Below are 20207 nucleotides of genomic sequence, written 5' to 3'. Positions count from 1 at the left end.
AGGTGGCACTACTACTCATCCTCATTTTACAGATAAGGAAACTAAGGCCAAGGACAGTTAAATAACAAGACCAAGTTCACGCAGCTAGTAAGGATAGGGTCTGCTCAAATCCAAGGTCATGCTATAACCACTGCCTCATAATGCCTCCTGGCACGGGTAGAGGCCATCTCTTATCCATCATTGTCACCCCACGGTACCCAGCTGAGTGTCTGGAACAGGGAAGTTCCCAGCCAGTGCTAATTGGTATTGAGTGGAGCAGGAATGCCAGAAACAGTGAGCACCTTTGCTGTCACTGACTGGTGTCTGACTTCTCTGCTGTGAAGAGGAGGAGAGTGCTGAAGCAAACACATTCCTCAGGCTTGTAACTCTCTCCGTCCTAAGGCATTTGTGCTGCTTTCTTACTCCTCCGCCTTGCTAACTGCATTATGTGGATTAGAAGTTGGAGCTTAGTTCACACAAAGGGAAAACAGAACTCTGAACACCCTGTGTGGGACTGAGAGAAGAGAAATACGTAATCCAGGAAAAAGATATATCTAGGGAAATATTTAACCTGATGAAATCAAGATGTTACCTGAAATTAGCATATTGCAAACAAAGTCAGTGTTTGAGTGCACTGTTCTTCCTGATTTGACTTGGTCAAAAATAAGCTGATGGGAGGGGCTTAAAGATCCCAGATCACATGTGTAGAATTGGGCATTATCCAAGCAAACAATAATCTGTGCAATATATCTGTTGTACATACTTAAGCAGGGAAGAGTCTGTAAGAATTCACGTCTCCTGGCCTGCAGAGAAAGCAGAAACATGAGTACAGCAGGAAAAGTAAGGCAATTTATTTTTTACTTTTGGAATTATATTCTAATTAATATAATACACAAAGAGATACAGTATTTAATGAATAACTTAAAATTCATATATAAATTAGAAATAATATATACTGAAATACAACATAGAATATAGGCTTCAATATACAAGGTATATTAAACTACAAGAGATGGGCAATACCTAAATATCTTTAACAAAATGTATAGCATTATACCTATTACAGTCTATATTTCATATATTAAATAAATGTGAAGTAGTACATCCAATCATGAGTAATTTTCAAGTCTAAAGTTAGAAATGAAATGTTTTTATCAAGAAGTTATCTTTATGTTAAGATACCATAATATGAATGCTATTCTTTATAATCATATTCTTTTTATGAGTACAGGAAACTTAAGTGTGATAAAACTTTTATTGATCTCAAAGCATTAGAACAATCAAGACTAAACAAACGAACATCAACATGCAAATTCTGATTTAAAAGGGTCCTATTATGGCACAATTCAGGAAATTTCCATAGAAATCCCATAGAACAGTTGTCCCCAACCCCTGGGCTGCTTAGAAACCTGGCCTCACAGCAGAAGGTGAAAGGCAGGCCAGCCAGTGAAGCTTCATCTGCTGGTCCCCATCACTCGAATTACCCCCTAAACCATCCCCCTTCCCCCACCCCCCGGTCCGTGGAAAAATTATCTTCCGCGAAACCAGTCCCTGGTGCCAAAACGTTGGGGACCACTGCTAAAGAACGACATCTTCTTCATGTAAAAGTCAATGTGATTTAAAAAAAAAAAAAGTTAATACTGATACAGTTTGAACCACTTATTAGCACTGGGAACAGAGATACTTGGTTCTAAGCCTTCCATAGATTCATGTTTATTTGTTCAATGTGCTTACAGGTGCAGAGAAATACATGTGGTTATTCAATACAATCAATTCATGTTGTTTAACTTCTTCACGGCAAAAGCCTGTGTAACTGTTTCCAGTAGGTTTGCTGTATTAGGAGTTGATTGCACAATATAATATCTTGCTATGATGACTCAACTGAAAGATTCTGAGGTTTCTACGCACACTGTGTGACACACAAAAGGCCTATATCAATGAGATTGGTTGGAAATCTTATGGGTAACCAATTGTCAGTTTTCTTAATCTAACTTTATTTTCATCCATTACTGATTAGCATTTACAGTGGCATATCACATTTCAAATGAAGAATAGTAAAGAAAAAGAAAAACTAAATTTTCCAAAACTCAGCTTGAAAGAGTTCAGAGATCAAAAGGGTAAACCAAATGTATTAATGATAATTATAAATTATAGGCAATCAATTCTCACTCCTCAGGTGCAACATCAATAACTTTTAGCTACGATAACACTTTATTTATGTTTACCCTTCCTGCATTGTATGTTCTTCAAATGCTAAATGGCAACAATAATAATACCTACTTTCATAAGGTGGTTGTGAGAATTTAATAAATTCATATTAAATTTTTTCATACTGGAAAGCATTGAAAATAGTGCCTGGTACATAGAAATAATTTAATAAATACCAGTCACTGCTATTATTGCTGTTATTGCTATCTAACCTCTAACCTTTTGTTAATCTTTTACTACCATGAAGTAGTGAAAAGATAAAATGATGTTAATTCTTTGGACACCCAGCTTTGTGATTCTGGGAGAAGTCTTTAGTCAATTACTAAATCAGTTGAGCCTCAATCTTTTCATCTGTAAAATAAGACTAATAATTCAATAATACTGCCCTGTAAAGTTTAAAAGTCAAACATGTATCAAGAACTCACCCAGCACAGCCACTTGTGCCTGCTACATCATTGGCACCCAATAATCAACACCTATCTACCGTTAGTGTATTATTTCCAAGTACTCTTATATTTATTGTGGAATTGACCATGACAAACACTTTGCAAAGTAGAAGGATTTGGCATACAAATAATGAAAATAAATTATCAGATAAATTTCAATTGAATTTTTATCGTATTTGCAATATGTTAATTCTCTCTAGAAAAAAACTGTCAACTATACAAGCTTTGCAAAAATGAACACAAGTCTTATACTACATTCCCAAGCACTAAAAATGTGTTCAACTTTTATTTGTAAGAACACCTGTAAGTAAGCTATGCTAGTTAGAAAGTCAAATACACAGTTGTCCCATTTTTAAATATATGCGTGTGTGTGTGTGTGTGTGTGTGTGTGTGTGTGTGTGTGTGTGTGTGTTGTGTGTGTAGAGTTTTAACCTCTACAATTTTGGGCTCAAGTGTAATCTGGAAGAAATCCCTATACATAAATTATATAACAAAACAGAGCTGCCAAAGCTAACTTTCAAATAAGTGATGCAAACAAATAGCACATAGAACACGTGTAGAGAGAAAATCAAAGGAACAGGCAAATAGAGAGAGAGAAACCCTAGGCAGGGAGGCAAGTCCATAACTGGAATCATAAAGTCAGATCATTTTGGCTTAAGTGGAGAACTGAGCAAGGGAGAAATCAGTATCATGTGAACAGACACTGAATCTGTCAGCAAAGTGATAGTGATTTAGAACTTCACGTACGAGCCAATAGTTTTGGGTAAACAACCAATTTCAGGACTGCATTAGGAAATAGAAGCAATAAACAATCCTTAGAGGAAAAAAAAACCTACGGTGTTCTTTCTTCATAAAAGAATATACTCCATTTTATCTCAGTGTCTCACTATAGTTAATTCTGTTTCTCTTTCCTTGTGGTATTGCTTTACACATTTTTATAAAGAGGTACTATTATTCTTTTTGCAAATCAAAGGTTTTCATTTCTGTGGAACAATGTTAGTTTCTAGACATGGGGCTAGATATTGCACGTAAAAAGGTAAAAGACACAATCCCTGACTTCAAGGGTGGGGAAAAACTGGTATCATCTTTCTGTTCAATTTTCAGGTAATAAAATGCAAAGCAGCTGTGCTATGGGAGCTCAAAAAACCATTTTCCATTGAGGAGGTGGAGGTTGCACCCCCTAAGGCCTATGAAGTTCGTATTAAGGTAAAACTTTCTTCCATTTCTATTTAATCTTAGGTTTAAAAATTTCAGAGAGTAACAATGAAAATAACCAAAATCCATTAAGAGGCACTTTTCATATGGTTATCCAGACAGTGGAATTACATTCGTTGCCAAGGAAAGTTGTAAGTATAAATTGTTAAATTTTTAAAAAAGAGACCAAAGAGTATATACAGTATAAACCTAGTAAAATAAAAAAGAATTTATGTGTTAATACAGAAAAATAAGTGCAAGGGAATATATATCCAGATTTTAAATCAATTAGCATTAGATGGTAGCATTTAAGTAACTATTTTCTTGGTGCTAATCTGCATTTCCTACTTCTATACAAAAGATTGCCTCCTTGTATATTATATGACTTAACTATTTCAGAAACAATTATTTCACAGATTATTCCAAATTGTTTAATGCATGAAAGGAAAGTAGAGGAGGGTTTTAGGCTGAATAATCTTGGGTATAAATTGAATCTGTATTTGGGAAGAGTAGGAATTATCAGTGAAAACTCTTTAGCGCAAATTCAGGAAACTGGGTATGTTAAGTCCATCTGAGTGAGGGCCATAATCTTTTCTGAATCTAATCATCCTCCCTTTACCCTGTAGGTGGTGGCCACAGGAGTCTGTCGCTCAGATGACCATGCGATTAATGGATCTTTGGTCACACCTCTTCCTGCGATCATAGGCCATGAGGCAGCCGGCATTGTGGAGAGCATTGGAGAAGGGGTGACTACAGTAAAACCAGGTACAGAATTCACAGTTGGGGAATGTGCTTTGGTTCAGGACCCCAGGATGATCCAGCCTGGATGATGACACTGAAGTAATAAGAGATGAAAGAACTTGCTCAAGGCTGAGCTAGGACTTGACTGGAGGTCTCTTCCTTTCCTCCCTCCCTGCCTGTCTCAGGCATGTATGCATCCATGCACTCCTGTATTCTCTCCTTCAGCAAGTATTTCTTGAGGACCTGCTAGATGTCAGCCACCATGTTAGATCCAGGGAATACATGAGGATCAAAAAAGACCCAGTGCCTGCCAGGGTGGAGTTCATAATGAATTAATTCCCATTTTAGTGTTGCTAAGCATTGTCTTCTATCAGGTCCAAATTAAACTACAAATGAGACAAGGGAAAAAACATGTCTGTGTCCTGAGCCTCTAGATCAGTGTATGGAACCTGTTCTGTACTGACTTCACACAATGGGGATTGTGAGGCCATGACTGAATTAACATTATCTCTTCTCAGGTGGGAAGTAGAGCCCATTCACTGATTTCCCCTTCCAATATGGCCTTCTTTCCTGAACACAGAATGAACGAAACAGACTAGTTGGCAGGAAATGAAAGAGAACTAGCAGAAGGCATCCTGCCATAAACAATATCTGTTTTATTACCTTTAACCATGATTAAATGTGACTGGTTACCAAGTACTATTTTTCTTTAATATTTATTGTATCCTAATATTATTGTATATTAATACAGATAAAGATTTTTAGAGGTAAACTGTGAATAAACAGAAAATTTCCATGCTATCATCTCATATAAAGTTTATCTATTAAATGTTATCTTTCTGAGTCTTTTGGATAAGTAGTATAGATGATTAAAAATAAATATTTTTAATTCTAAAAAATCACTTTAGCCAGTAGATTTGACCTCCCTGCTCACCAAATACTTAATTGACCTGTGAACAGAAAATAATAAAATCAGTTGTCTGGTTTGAGTTTCAGCTCTCAGTATTTCCTTTAGTTAGAAATCTATTAATAATAAATGACACCCCTACTTTTTTTTTTTTTTTTGCGGTACACGGGCCTCTCACTGTTGTGGCCTCTCCCATTGCCGAGCACAGGCTCCGGACATGCAGGCTCAGCAGCCATGGCTCACGTGCCCAGCCGCTCCGCAGCATGTGGGATCTTCCCGGACCGGGGCATGAACCTGTGTCCCCTGCATCGGCAGGCGGACTCTCAACCACTGCGCCACCAGGGAAGCCCAACACCCCTACTTTTCACCCCTGCTCCCTCCACCATAGCAGTAAAAATGAACTATTCACAAATTATCAGCTACAAACATTGGAAAGTCAGTTCTTATCCTAAAAGAAAGTGTCTAACTTATTATTGAGGGTTGAGGTTTTCAAAAGCATTTCTTAAATTCTTATGTGTCCTATTTTTGTTTGTTTTCCTTAAAAAAGAATTTTTTAAAGGACTCATTTCATAGTAGAGATAAGCATAATCACTTTGAAAAGCCAAGAAATAGTTGTTGAGATTCTCATTGTTATTGTATCCCAAACTATTACAAAATACTGGATCATCTAGTGGAACTATGGCAGCCTGCTCACAACTTAAATTTATATTTACACTTACAGTGAGAATATTTGTTTTAATTATTAAGGATTAAATGAGATGATACATATAAAATCCCCAAGAGAAAGGGCACACAATAAAAGATAACTATCAACACAGTGGAACCACTTCTAAAAATCCATGTTGGTTTCCACATTTGCGTTTTCTTTGGGCATCTTCAGGCATATATAAACCCAAACTGGTAATGATGCTGGCAGGCAATGACCAAGACATAGTGCTGACTGGACCCTATTGTTGGAGACTTTTCAAAGTCAAGTGCCTCTAATACATATGCGTAAGTTCTAAGCTCTAGCTCTATTAATTCCTGGGTAGAAATTTAAGAAGAATTTGTTTTACCCCCTTCCCCAGGTGATAAAGTCATCCCACTCTTTGTTCCCCAGTGTGGAAAGTGCAGTGTTTGTAAACACCCGGAAGGCAATTTCTGCCTGAAAAACAGGTAAGTTTCTGATACTCTCCTTATGCAGCCAAGGAATTTGCACATCAGTTATACTCCTGTCTCATACCCTCATGTGCCTGTGTGTTGCACTGACCAGTATGACCAAGCCTCGGGGGACCCTTATGGATGGTACCAGCAGGTTCACCTGCAGAGGGAAGCCCGTCTACCATTTCATCGGCACCAGCACCTTCACTCAGTACACAGTGGTGGATGAGATGTCGGTGGCCAAGATTGATGCAGACTCACCGCTGGAGAAAGTCTGTCTCATTGGCTGTGGATTTTCTACTGGTTATGGGTCTGCGGTCAAAGTTGCCAAGGTAGGAATTACAATGGGTGATAAAACCAGCTACACTCAGACTGTCAGGAGCTAAAAGGAGAGCAGCTTCTCACAGGAATCAGAGATCATGCTACACAGATTTACTGATAGCTTCTCCCCCCACCACCATAATAATATTGACATGCTCCATAGAATCGAGTCTGTTGATTATAAGTAGAAAATGCCCTCAGAAGGAATTGAGAGCGCATCCTAGAAAATTTATCTGTTAATCACAAATGAAAAGCTGTTGATAATTAACTAAGAGAAAGTAAAGATGTTTTCAATAATTATTCTTCTACATGTGTTTTTCTATGGGATTACTAAATTTTAGAGCTGGGAGCTCGTTTTGTCATTCATTTTGTAGTTAGCACCAACATGAGCCATACACAGCAGTTTCCACTAAGTTCTGAGTCAGGAAAAGTAAAAGAAATGAAGGCGTTGCCTTTGAGGAGTATCTAGTCCATGGATCTTCTACTCCCAGAATTATGACCAACAGTAGATTTCAAAGCCTTACCTGATATTCCGATATACTTCCAAACTGAGGGTCGCCAACACACCCACTCTACGGATCTCTACGAGGAAAGCAATGAAGCTTCAATGATGCATGAAGCATTTATTCCACTGCTATACCTCCACCCCTGCCACAAATACACACACACACACACACACACACACACACACTTCAGAAGTGGTAGATTTTAAGGAGAAATACTTTAAAGGTTCCTCTTCCCAAAAGGCTGGAAATCTAGTAGTATCCTTTCATTTTATGAAACTCAGGTCCAGAGACATAGAGCTATTTGCCCCAAAATCTCACAACTGGTTAATATGACAGCTGTGACTAGCTTCTTTCTCAAAACTCCTGCTGAATCATAAACCATAATACATAATTACCAGCACTTTTAAATCACAACCACAAGCCTCATGTTTTTCTAAGGTAAAAAAGTGGTGTGGTGCCCCACAGAATGTTTACTTGGGACAGGAGGAACATTTCACCCACACTGAAGGCTAACTGTAGCAGATTAGGTTTATTAAACAGTTCCTTAGGCAAGTTAAACAATTGAGAGCACGTGTTTTCCAAATTTCTGTGAGCCTAGCACTAAGTCCCTTGTGCAATTGCCTCATCTGAGCAGGTGGTCCAACTGAACCTACACACAGAAGCCAAGAAGCACTTGTGATGATGAATTTCATCCATTATTAAAGTACAGACTAGCTTTTCATTGCATTATTCTTCATTAGTGTATTTTAAAAAGCAGACATAAAGACCCACTCAGAGCACACTGGTCCCAAGCAGTATTATCTTAAACTTACCTTTTCAATTTCCCCTGTTGTTAAGTTTGCTTTAAGCCGAGGATAACTCTTCTATGCTTCACCGATAATTTCTGCTCTCATTATACTGATCATGACTACTGAAAGTTAATGAAACAAGGAGTTAATTATGGAGGGTTCAATTGGATTATTTTTTTTCTGTCTCCTCTCTTCTACTTATTATTTAATTTCCCCAAAATTGTGTTTGTGTACGTGTGACGGACTGAAGCTGGCTATCAATAGATTCTCTTTAAGAGGGGGTCACTAGCATTTAGAGCTCAAAGATCATCCAGTCCACTGCCTCCCAGCTTGGGTTTCCCATTGGAGTCACCTGGAGACTCGGTCTCACCGAGTCTCTCGGTCTCACTCTCTCTCACCTGCAGAGAGTCTGATTTAATTGCTTATGGGCTGTGACCTGGGTGTTGAGATTTTTTTTCAAAGCTCCCCAGGTGAGTCTTACATCTAGCAAAATTTGAGAACCACTGATCTAATTCAACCCCTTCATTTTAAACATGAAGCAGCTGAAGCCAAAAGAAGTTTTGAAAACAGATGGACATAGTTTGAGTCGCTCCTGACAAGGGAAAAGCATGGCACTTTATACAATTTAGGCTCTTTCTAACAGTCATTAATCTGTATTTGCATTTTCTGAAAACACAGGTCACCCAGGGCTCCACCTGTGCCGTGTTTGGCCTCGGAGGAGTTGGTCTGTCTGTTATCATAGGCTGTAAGGCAGCTGGAGCAGCCAGGATCATTGCAGTGGACATCAACAAAGACAAATTTGTAAAGGCCAAAGAGGTGGGTGCCACTGAGTGCATCAACCCTCGGGACTATGAGAAACCCATCCAGGAGGTGCTGAAGGAAATGAGTGGTGGAGGTGTGGATTTTTCATTTGAAGTCATCGGTCGTTTTGACACCATGGTATGTACCCTGAAATGCCTTGAGACATCAGCTTCTGCATTCTAGAGTCTACTTTTATGCAGCAGAATATAAACATTATATATAAAGAATATTTTTTAAACTATGGCAATTTTCCATCTCCTATTTGTTACCTGGATTGCTTAATTATTATTATGAGGAATCTCATTCCATCAGTTACATATAACTGTCACAAGTATTATTTCCTTTTTAGAGACAGAAGAGGGTTTTTTTATTGAGCCATCATAAATTTATTTTAATTTTTAGTTCAAAAAATTCAACCTCAAGTCAATATGAAGAATATAAATTCTGGTTTCAAGTTGGCAAGTTTGATTTTTCCCCCACGTTCTTAACAAAAAATGGTTTGATGATTTTTATAGGTTTTAATGGAGATCATATTTTGGCCAAAAGAAAAAAATGAGCAACTTTAGGCTCTGTATCATTTTATTAACAGAAAATATGCCCTGTTTTACCACAGCACGCAGCACAGTGCCTGGTACATAATATGCATCCGAATCTGTGTGTTGAACTGAATACTTTAAAAAGTCAACAGGTTTTTCCACCCCCAAAATTTAAGTGATATGTATCTCATAGTGTTGTTTCTGGATTAAGTGAGATAAACATGTAAAATACTTAGCACGTGCCACCTGTCAGTAGCAAGCTCTTATTAATAAATGTCAGCTGGGGTCATCAACGTACAGTACTGTTTGCAATCTTGCAGCACTTACATCATCTTTAAAATATACATATTACTTTCAAATAATTACAATTATCAATTGCAACAGAGAACACATTCCTAGCTACATTTCACCTAACCAGAATTCTCTAGAATCCTAATGAAAACACACCCAGAGACCAACAAAAAAAAGCCCCCTTTTAAGGTTCTCCAGTAAGTCCCAGCCCAGCAGTGTTGGTAGTAAGAAGCAGCACCTAAAGAGTAAAGCTCTTTTCAGCCTTGACCTGGGACAATATGCCATAGATGACTGAAGTTCCAATACAATCCAACTTTTTCCAAGGCTCTAGCCTTTCTCCTTAGGCCATTTTTCTATGGTTTCCCCTCCATTTTCTCTTGTGGAATTGGACTGTTTTAAATGTCTGATAGCCACATGTTCTAAAGTTCTCTGGTCTTCCAAATGTCATACTCCAAAATCAAAGGACTGATAATTATATATTTCAGGGGGGATCCTAAATGACTTTCTTACTGCAAACCTGCTTAAAAACCTGACTGGAGGGGAAAGGCTTTCTTTTCAAGTTCCAGAGTAATAGGTGTAGTTTAAAGTAAAGTCACACAGGAGTTAAAAGCACATTTAAAACATGCCCATTTTAGGTCAACAACTATATGGAAAGGTGCTCAACATCATTAATCACCAGGGAAATGCAAATCAGAACCACAAAGAGATATTACCTCATACCTGTTAGAGTGGCTATTATCAAAAGACAAGCAATAACAAGTGTTGGAGATTGTGTGGAGAAAAGGGAATTTTGTGCACTGTTGGTGGGAATGTAAAATTGGTACAGCCATTATGAAAAGCAGTATAAAGGTTCCTCCAAAAATTTAAGATAGAACTACCATATGATCCAGCAATCCCACTTCTGGGTATATATCCAAAGAATATAGAAATCACTATCTGCACCCCCATGTTCACTGCAGCATTATTCATAATAGCCAAGATATGGAAACAACCTAAATGTCCATTGATGGATGAACGGATAAAGAAATTGTGATGTATATATAATATATATATTCATATATATTCTATTCAATAATATATTCAATAATATAATTCATATGAATGAGTATTATTCAGCCATAAAAAAGAAGTCCTGCCATTTGCAACAACATGGAATAACCCGCAGGACATTATGCAAAGTGAAATAAGGCAGACACAGAAAGACAAATATTATATGACCTCTCTTACATGTGGAAACTAAAAAAATCAAATTCTTAGAACCACTGAGTAGAACAGTGGTGGCCAGGGTCTGGAGGAGTGGGGGAGGAATAATGGGTAGATGTCAAAGAGTACAAACTTTTAGTTATGAGTAAGTTCTGGAGACTTCCACGTACAGCATGGTTATTATAGTTAATACTACTATACTGTATACTTCAAATTTGCTAAGAGAGTAGATCTCAGATGTTCTCACTACAAAAAAAGGTAGTAGGTATGTGAGGTGATGAATGTGAATTAACTTGATTGTGGTAATCATTTCACATGGTATATTAAATAATCACATTGTTCACCCTAAAAAATCACATTGTACAACCTAAAAATAAACAATTTTTATTTGTCAATCATACTTCAACAAAACTGTAAAAAAATAAAGTACATAAATTAAGAAAAAAGTGTCCACTAGAAATAGGCGGTAGAAATGGGGATCCATTAAAAAGGGAGACTGTGAAGTGGGAAAGAGAGAAATGTTGATGATGTAATTGACCTTGTATCTGGTTCACCATCAAAATACCTGGTTCAAAGTACTGAGTTCAAAATATCTTAATAAGTAAATGAAGAATGAGTTAACTAACTCAGATTGCCCAGGGGTCATGTGATGATAAACATTACCTTTATTTGAGGAATCAGATTACATATATGTAATGATATTTGCCACTTTATTATTTTCTAAAGAAGACTTAAGCACATACAAACATACAAATTCATTCATCTATTGTCTCACTCAAAAATATTTTCTGGGCATTTTCTAAAGCCACACCTAGTGGCTTTAGGAAATAATGGGGAATGAAGAAAAAGGCATAATCTCCTCCCAATTTAGCTAGATCCATATTACACGATACCGTGTATCATAAGTTGGGACTACCAGAAAATCCACTTTAATGATGCTACATATTAATTTTATTCCAGATGGCTGCCTTGTTGTGCTGTCAAGAAGCATATGGAGTAAGCGTCATTGTAGGAATAGCTTCTAGTGCCGAAAATCTCCCTATGAACCCCATGTTGCTGTTGACTGGACGTACCTGGAAAGGAGCTGTTTTTGGTGGTACGTAGTTAGGCTTGAGGGCCAAATTCTTACTAACGTCAGGATTTCTTCCTTTTTACAAGTGACAAGGCCAGGTTTTAAAATGCAGTGTAGGGACTTCGCTGGTGGTGCAGTGGTTAATAATCCACCTGCCAATGCAGGGGACATGGGTTTGATCCCTGGTCCAAGAAGATCCCACATGCCACGGAGCAACTAAGCCCGTGCCCCACAACTACTGAGCCTGTGCTCTAGAGCCTGTGAGCCACAACTGAGCCCACATGCCACAATTACTGAAGCCTGTGCGCCTAGAGCCTGTGCTCTGCAACAAGAGAAGCCACCACAATGAGAAGCCCGCACACCGCAACGAAGAGTAGCCCCCGCTCACCGCAACTAGAGAAAGCCCGCGCGCAACAACAAAGACCCAACACAGCCAAAATTAATTAATTAATTAATTTAAAAAAATAAAACGCAATGTAGTTTAAAAATAAACTAAAGTTCCTTTGTATCTATAGGCTCCAAATCAACTAGATGTGGAACTAATGCATACAGAAAGTCCCAAGATAGACTTTAATGGAGTCCCCATAAACTAACAAGGATCTTTCAGCATCATCTCCTTTGATACTTGTGACTGCACAATGCACTGAAATACCTAGGAGGATCCAGGAAATCCACAGCGATAATCTATGTCTGCACTCACTGCCCCAATTTAGACAATTGTTAAATCTTCTTCTTCACTTTGAGAATAACCATCTGTACTATAATTTCTCTATGAGAGAACTAATAACCAAGGACCCTAGTTTGTTTGGGGAGATTGTATTAAAAAGTCAAACCACCGCAAAAGGATATTGAAACACACCATCTCTTCTTAACCTCAGTAATAGCAGTCTGTGGACACTTTATAAACTTTCATTTACATTCTATGTGGAAAGTCTCCTCTCCAATTCTCCTCATATCTGGCTGAATCTAACATTGATGTCACTTCCTTTTCAGGCTTTAAGAGTAAAGATTCTGTCCCCAAACTTGTGGCTGATTTTATGGCTAAGAAGTTTCCACTGGATCCATTAATAACCCATGTTTTACCCTTTGAAAAAATAAATGAAGGATTTGACCTGCTTCGCTCAGGAAAGAGGTAGACTTTAAGTTTCTTTTCATGGTGCGGTTTGACTAACAGAGAAAAAAAGGTAGAAGGATGAGAGAAAGCAAGGGTGCAGTACCTTGGTTTTCCATTCCCAGTTCAATCTTTGCATGTAGGACACTTAAGATCATGTTGTGAGAAGCTAAATGCTTTGCACTGCCTGTTTTGTTGAAGCCAAATTATGTTGGTCACCGTAAATCTGAATGATCAGAGCTCTCTGCCTTCTTTACAAGAGAACTCTTACCTTGGCAAGGAAAAAGAATGAGACACACAGTCATATTATAACGTGGAGTTACTGCAGCCCCTGCCTAGCCACCTAAAACGGTTGACTATTAATAGCTATAAATTTAAATTACATTCAAGACATCCCCAAAACTCATTATGGGAGCTGGTGGAGCTATATAGGCATTATTTTCTATACAGATATTACTTTCTTCATTAAAATGCTATTATTGTTATTCCTTTTTTCCATTTACAAAGAATTTTTCACAAATAAAAATTATTGCAAAGAGGAAGGGTACATAATCTATTTTAAATCTTTAAATCTTACGTGTTCTTCAAAGCTTAGGAAAACAAGCCAGTTCCATTTTCCACCTCTAACGTTTAACTTTTACAACCACCTAAAAAGAAGAATTTTATCATTTGCATTTATATATGGGGCACAATTAATAATAGGCAGTTTTACCTAACTCTCCCCTTCTTGTTCCATAGTCCCTGCTTTTTCTGCAGCTTCACCCTTCTTCTCATGAGGTTTTCAATTTTAAACAATATTTCTTTAGCACCCATACACATAACACATACTAGGCACTTAGTCTGATAAATATTATTGAGGAAGGAAAGAAACTAGCATCCAAACAGTACCAGATTACATCCTTTCTAGAAAGCAGTTTGGTCATTTGTATCAGAAACCTTAAAAAAACAAAACAAAAAAATAAAACTTAGATCCTATGTCCCAGCAATGCCATTTCTGAGAATATATTCTACAGAAATTATGAGATATGCCAACATACATATGTTTAAACATGTTCATCTATAATATCAAAAATTGGAAACATTCCAAAGGTTAACATTAAGGGGATAGTTAAATAAATTCCAAACATGTACTAGAAATCAATGAAGCCATTTAAAAAGAAATGATTTCATTAAATTGGGAAATTCTCCTGATGTAATTTTAGGCTATAGAGTAGAGAAAACAAACTTATATATACAATATGGTTCCAAGTTTTCAATAAGAGCAATAAAAACTTGCATATGTTTAGAAAAAGTTGATCAAAATTCAAGAAAATATTAACACTGATTATTTCTGGGTTGTGGGATTACAGGTTATCTTTACTTTCTTCTTTATACTGTACTTTCTAAATTATCTACATACATTTTTCATATATATTATATATATACACACACACATATATATATATATTTTTAAATACAAAGACCACCTTTCTCTAAAGTACCCATCAGAAGATGGTTTTTGGAAAGGACATTAGTTCCAGTAAAATGTAACATTTCTGATCTTTCCAAGAATAAAGTCTCACCCAGTACAAATCAATTCTTTTTTTTCTACTTCTAAGTCTCCTTAAACATTTCTTTATCAAAGCTCTATTAAACTTTCAACATGGTCTTAACTTTATTACACTATCAGCACCTTTAGGCACATTACCTATCATCTTGTAATTTGTGCAACTTTGTATTTGTATTTAAATCCCAGGATCCCACACTAGATGTGTGATCTAAAGAAAGTTGCAAGTCTCTCCAAGTCTCAGTATCTACAATCGCTAAAATGGAAATAATATTAGAAACTGCCTCCTAGCATTGTTGTTTAAGTAGAAGTTTAAATGATAAAATACATGAAAAACATCTACATAGTATGTGACAACAGCATGAACATATCATTACACATTGTTATTTTGTATTCCTTATTATACAAGGCATGTGGGATCTCAAAAATTATATTTTGAAAATCTAATACATAATGAAGCCTAAATGGCAGTCATATTCAGGATATAATAGAGCTTCAGGTTGGAGAAAACACAACAGGAAAAGATGAGATGACGTTTTACTTGACTTGACTTGAGTGCATTACGGATGGGAATGAAATAGCAGGAAACAAAGATAGCTTTTCAAAGAGACAAATCAAGTGCTCCTTGTACTCTCACATGGAAGAGTGTATATTATCTAAACATTAAAACAATTAGTATCTTTTATTTTCTGTTTCAGTGTCCGTACCGTCCTGACATTTTGAGACTATACACGTGGCTTCACTTGTAGCAGTCTTCCGGCTCCTCCATCATCTGAAACATCAGCCAAACATCATCAATAATTCTATTCTTCAGAGATACTACCAATAAATTACACATGGGGGCTTTCCAAAAGAAATAAAATTAATGTGAAATCATTTTTAAGCAAATGCTTAAAATTCAAGTAAGAGCCAGATGAACCATCATATGGGTAATTGAGTCCAATAAACCCTCCTTCTTAATCATTCTACTCATGTTGAATCGTGTCATCTTTCCCACTGAGGAAAGGTATTTCTTTTGAGTTTCTGCACTTTTCGTATCTTTGCCACCCTTAGTCTTTGAAGCCTTAGTCATTGAGAAAGTCCTCGTGATACTTATTCCCCAACATATATGTGATGGAGTATTGTGCTCCAAGTCCTCTACCTGTACTTCTACTGTCTGTATTTTCCTTTTTATGAAATGCAGCAAAACCCTACAGTAAAAACTACACATAGTCTGCGAAAGGATACACTCAGATTTATAAGTGGAGAAGGTCCAGAACTTCTAAGTGCAGGGAATTTCTTAGGGAAATGTCACATATTTTTAAGGTGAAGGGAAGTGTTTTTATACTACAGTTTCATACTACCTGGGATAAATGTGAGGTTTGAATAGTAAATCTGAAAACTGAACTGCTCTTGGAACCATATTCCAAAAGTCTATAACTTTTACTCAAGAAAGTACTTTATTGGTTAAATGATCTTAGTTATTACAATTGACTGAAAATAAGTCATAAGGTAATTAAAAATAATACGGTGGCTTGAAGTCTAGGGATGGGAATAAAGCAGCTGTGGACACAGCGTGTAAAAAGGGTAACTAAGAAATGGCACAAACATCCAAAGCAACAGATTTCCTAAGTAGATGTATATACACATAGAGATGTACATTTTTGCAAAAATATTTTCAAACTAGAACTTTTCTATTAACTACCATGTCTTAAGCCTATAACCCTGGAATGAATTCTTTGCACATGTGAAAGTCTATGGTCCCCATTTGTTAGTGCTTTCTCAGGGGAAGATTTGCACTTTGAGCTTCATCTCTAAATGTGTAATGAAAAGCTTATTCCTTGAAGGAGCTTTAGCTATCTTTAAAAGTGTGATCTGTTTCCATGTCTACAATTTGTTTGATATTGTGGAAAGGACTCTAGACTTAGAGCAAGTGATCTACCACTTATTTGTGACCTTCAGTAAATTACTCAACCTCTCTAAACCCATTTTATCCATTGTTTTAAAAAATTACTCTACCAACCCATTACAGCTTCATGAAGATTAGATGGAATGATGCTAGTGAAAAGGCTTGTCAACTATGAAGTGCCATGTAAATGTAGGGAACAGTTTAATTCTTTTGTCAAAGATACTGAAGGAGATATTGAGGGTTAGGGGAGCTTTCAGAATGTCCCTAAGTTTTCAGATTGTCCTGACATCATGGAACACCACGTTCCCATGTTACTGGGTGCTCCAATGTTTTTATATTGGTGCTGATAATGTGAGATTCAGAGGAAAAAGAGATGGTTCTAAATGCCCATGTCACAATAGTGGGCATAAAATCCTACTGGTTGCACAGAGGCCTGGCCCGTGAGCCATGGCCGCTGAGCCTGCGCGTCCGGAGCCTGTGCTCCGCAACGGGAGAGGCCACAACAGTGAGAGGCCCGCGTACCACACACACAAAAAATTACTCAGAAGTTGAAGTAGAGTAAGAGCAAGTATGTATTTAATAATTACATTCTTAGACACATGACTACTTAATTCTGTTAGCAAATGATTATTGCACAAATAACCTCTATTAAGTATTCTCCAAAAATGTGAAATTGATCATTTTATTGAAGTATATCAAATTATATTTATCTGTCAAATACGCAGCAAACATTCAGGAAATGGACCATTGCATAGGAAGAGAAACCAAAATTAGTATGGCAAGAATAAAACTAGAGTGGGGGCCCTAGAGGCCAAACACCATTTTGATGAAATTTTTTGTCATATATGTCTACCTGGTTTACTCATTTCATTCACTTGGGATCCAAGGGCCAGAAGATCATCTTGCACAGCCCTACCACAGTCATCAAAAGAACCCAGAGGTGGCTGAATAACTCGTAAACAAAACTAACACATGAGCAAAGAGACAGTAAAGCATCTGGTTTCCTTTTCCAGTCTTGCTCTTTGAGGTATTTGCCATGTCAACAAATAACTCAGTAGATTTATTAGGAACAAAAACAAGTCAGAAATCATCAGACAATTCTTATCTAAAAATGATGTTTAAAGACTACCACTCAGGACTTCCCTGGTGGTGCAGTGGTTAAGAATCCACCTGCCAATGCAAGGGACACAGGTTCAATCCCTGGTCTGGGAAGATCCCACATGCCACACAGCAACTAAGCCTGTGTGCCACAACTACTGAGCCTGCGCTCTAGAGCCCGCGAGCCACAACTGCTGAAGCCCACGTGCTCTAGGGCGTGCCACAACTAGTGAAGCCTGCATGCCTAGAGCCCATGCTCCACAACAAGAGAAGCCACCACAATGAGAAGCTCGCACACCACAACAAAGAGTAGTTCCCGCTCGCCACAACTAGAGAAAGCCCGCGTGCAGCAACGAAGACCCAACGCAGCCAAAAATTAAAAAAAAAAAAAAAACTACTACTCACCATAAACAAATAATTTACAGTGCCTTAAAGGGTCATAACTACAGCTTTGAAGCAAGAAGAATTTTAGTTCATTCTAAATTTAAATACTGAATATCTCCTAGGTAATTCCATGTTTCAGCATGGCTGAGAGAGAGATTGGGAAATAACATGAAGACTTAAGTATTTCTTTTGACACTGATTTTTTTTTCTTGTGATGAGTACCTTTACGATTTAGTCTCCTAGAAACTTTCAAATATGCAATACAATATTATTAACTAATATATTCTCCATGCTGTACATTACATCCTCAGGATTTTTTTTAATAACTGAGACTTTGTACCTTTTGACCCCCTTCACCTATTTTGCCCACCCCCCGGCACCTCCACCTTTGGCAAATATTCTGTTCTCTGTATCTATGTTTTTTTTTTTTTTTTTTTTAGATTCCACATATAAGTGAGATCATACAGTATTTGTCTTTCTATATCTGACTTATTTCACCTAACATAATGCCCTCGAGGTCCATCCATATTGTCACAAGTGGCAAGTATTCATCTCTTTTATGGCTGAATAAAATTCCATTGTATATATAGACAACTTCTTCTTTATCCATTCATCTGGACATTTAGTTTGTTTCCATATCTTGGCTATTGTAAATAACGCTGCAGTGAACATGGGGATGAATATATCTTTTCCAGTTAGCTTTTTGTTTTCTTCAGGTATATACCTAGAAGTAGAATTGCTGGCTCATATGCTAGTTCTATTTTTAATTTTTGAGGAACCTCCGTACTATTTTCCATAGTGGCTGCATCAATTTCTACATTCCCACCAACATTGTACAAACATATCCTTTTCTCCATATCCCTGCCAGCACTTGTTATTTCTTGTCTTTTTGATAATACCCATTCTAACAAGTGTGAGGTGGTATCTTATTGTGGTTTTGATTTGCATTTCCCTGATGACTAATGATATGGAGCATCCTTTCATGTGTCTGTTGGGCATTTGGAGCTCTTCTTTGGAAAACTGTCTTTCAGGTCCTCTGCCCATTTTTAATCCAATTGTTTGGTTTTTTGCTGTTGAGTTATATGAGTTTTTATATATCTTGGATATTAACACCATACCAGATAGATTATTTGCAAATATTTTGTTCCATTTAGTAGGTGGCTTTTTCATTTTATTGATAGTCTTTTTCCTGTGCAGAGCTTTTTAGTTTGATGTAGTCCCACTTGTTTATTTTTGCTTTTGCTGCTTTTGCTTTTGGTGTCAAATACAAAAAATTATCACCAAGTTCAATGTCAAGGAGCTTACTGCCTATATTTTCTTCTTTTTTGGTTTCAGGTAAATGGGATTGTTTTCTTTCTCTTTCTTGTCACTCATTATTAGTGTATAGAAATGCAACAGATTTCTGTGTATTGATTTTATATCTTGCAAATTTACTGAATTTATTTATTAGTTCTAACAGGTTTTTTTTGGTGGAGTCTTTAGGGTTTTCTCTATACACTATCATCTCATTTGCAAATAGTGACAGTTTTCCTTCTTTTATAATTTGGATGCCTTTTATTTCTTTTTCTTGCCTAATTGCTCTGGCTAGGCCTTCCAATACCATGCTGAATAAAAGTGGCGAGAGTGGGCATCCCTGTCATGTTTCTGATCTTAGAGGAAATGCTTTCAGATTTTCACTATTGAGTATGATGTCAGCTGGGCTTCTCATATTTGGCCTTTACTGAGGTATGTTGCCTCTATAACCAGTTTGTTGAGAGCTTGTATCATAAGCAGATGTTGAATTCTGTCAAATGTTTTTTCTGCATCTGTTGAGATGATTATATGATTTTTAGCTTTCATTTTGTTAATGTGGTATATGACATTGATTGATTTCAGGATGTTGAACCATCTTTGCATCTCTGGAATAAATGTTACTTGATTGTGGTGTATGATCCCTTTTATATATTGTTGAATTCAGTTTACTAATATTTTGTTGAGGATTTTTACATCTATGTTTATCAGGGATCTTGGCCTGTAATTTTATTTTCTTGTGGTATCCTTGTCTGAT

General features: G+C 37.0%; 1 protein-coding gene across 1 annotated transcript; it reads left to right on the top strand.

Annotated features, from left to right (window-relative positions):
• Positions 1-801: 801 nt before the first annotated feature.
• LOC132519656 (alcohol dehydrogenase E chain) lies at positions 802-15513 on the top strand. Its single transcript, XM_060147607.1, has 9 exons — positions 802-819; positions 3738-3839; positions 4454-4592; positions 6543-6630; positions 6728-6947; positions 8909-9169; positions 12022-12157; positions 13127-13265; positions 15489-15513. The coding sequence occupies exons 1-9, from the start codon at positions 802-804 to the stop codon at positions 15511-15513; spliced, it is 1128 nt and encodes a 375-aa protein (XP_060003590.1).
• The last annotated feature ends 4694 nt before the right edge of the window (positions 15514-20207 follow it).

This window comes from Lagenorhynchus albirostris, chromosome 4 (genome assembly GCF_949774975.1).
Source record: "Lagenorhynchus albirostris chromosome 4, mLagAlb1.1, whole genome shotgun sequence".
Taxonomy (NCBI): Eukaryota; Metazoa; Chordata; class Mammalia; order Artiodactyla; family Delphinidae; genus Lagenorhynchus; species Lagenorhynchus albirostris.
The sequence above is the reverse complement of the archived record's forward strand: the minus strand, read 5'-3'. Positions and strand labels throughout refer to the sequence as shown.